Consider the following 458-nt stretch of genomic DNA (forward strand, 5'->3'; position numbering starts at 1 on the left):
CACCATGGCGCCCAGGTCCAGGCAGGGGTAGCGCGTGTGCTCCAGCCCCAGCTGGCGCAGGCCGACGGGGCCCAGCGCGGTGGGCAGCTCGGGCCGCAGGTCCATGGCCCACACGTAGCGCAGGCCGCACAGCGCCAGCCCGTAGAGCAGGATGAAGGGCGAGCAGAGCATGGCCAGCTGGTGGCGGCTGCGCACCGTCCAGATGACGCAGGCCCACAGCAGCAGCACGAAGGTCAGCCAGCTGTGGTAGGTGATGCTCCAGACCTGGGGGCGGCGGGGCTGAGGCGGGTGGCGGCCAGGGACGCACACCCGCAGGCCGCGTGCCCGACCCCGCAGGCCGAGGGGCGGACGCCACTCACCATCATGGCGATGAGGGCGCACACGTAGCTCTGGTCCATGATGAGGTGGCCCAGGCTGTGCAGCGGGGACAGCTCCCCGGGCGCCCCAGGCCGGAGACG

The 458-nt window shown here is 72.9% G+C and overlaps 1 protein-coding gene across 1 annotated transcript in view; it reads right to left on the bottom strand.

The window, feature by feature from the left end:
- The window catches only part of PIEZO1 (piezo-type mechanosensitive ion channel component 1), a gene marked incomplete at its 3' end in the record, with an annotated part of 5,547 nt that extends 5,095 nt beyond the window's left edge, over positions 1-452 (bottom strand). The window contains exons 1-2 of the mRNA XM_012734980.1: positions 360-452; positions 4-264 (exon numbers count right to left, since the gene is read on the bottom strand). Of these exons, the coding sequence (XP_012590434.1) occupies positions 4-264; positions 360-398 (300 nt within the window). The remainder of the gene's footprint in view (positions 1-3; positions 265-359) is intronic.
- Between the last annotated feature and the right edge of the window lie 6 nt (positions 453-458).

This window comes from Condylura cristata, unplaced genomic scaffold, assembly GCF_000260355.1.
Source record: "Condylura cristata isolate star-nosed mole 26May11 unplaced genomic scaffold, ConCri1.0 scaffold00305, whole genome shotgun sequence".
NCBI lineage: Eukaryota > Metazoa > Chordata > Mammalia > Eulipotyphla > Talpidae > Condylura > Condylura cristata.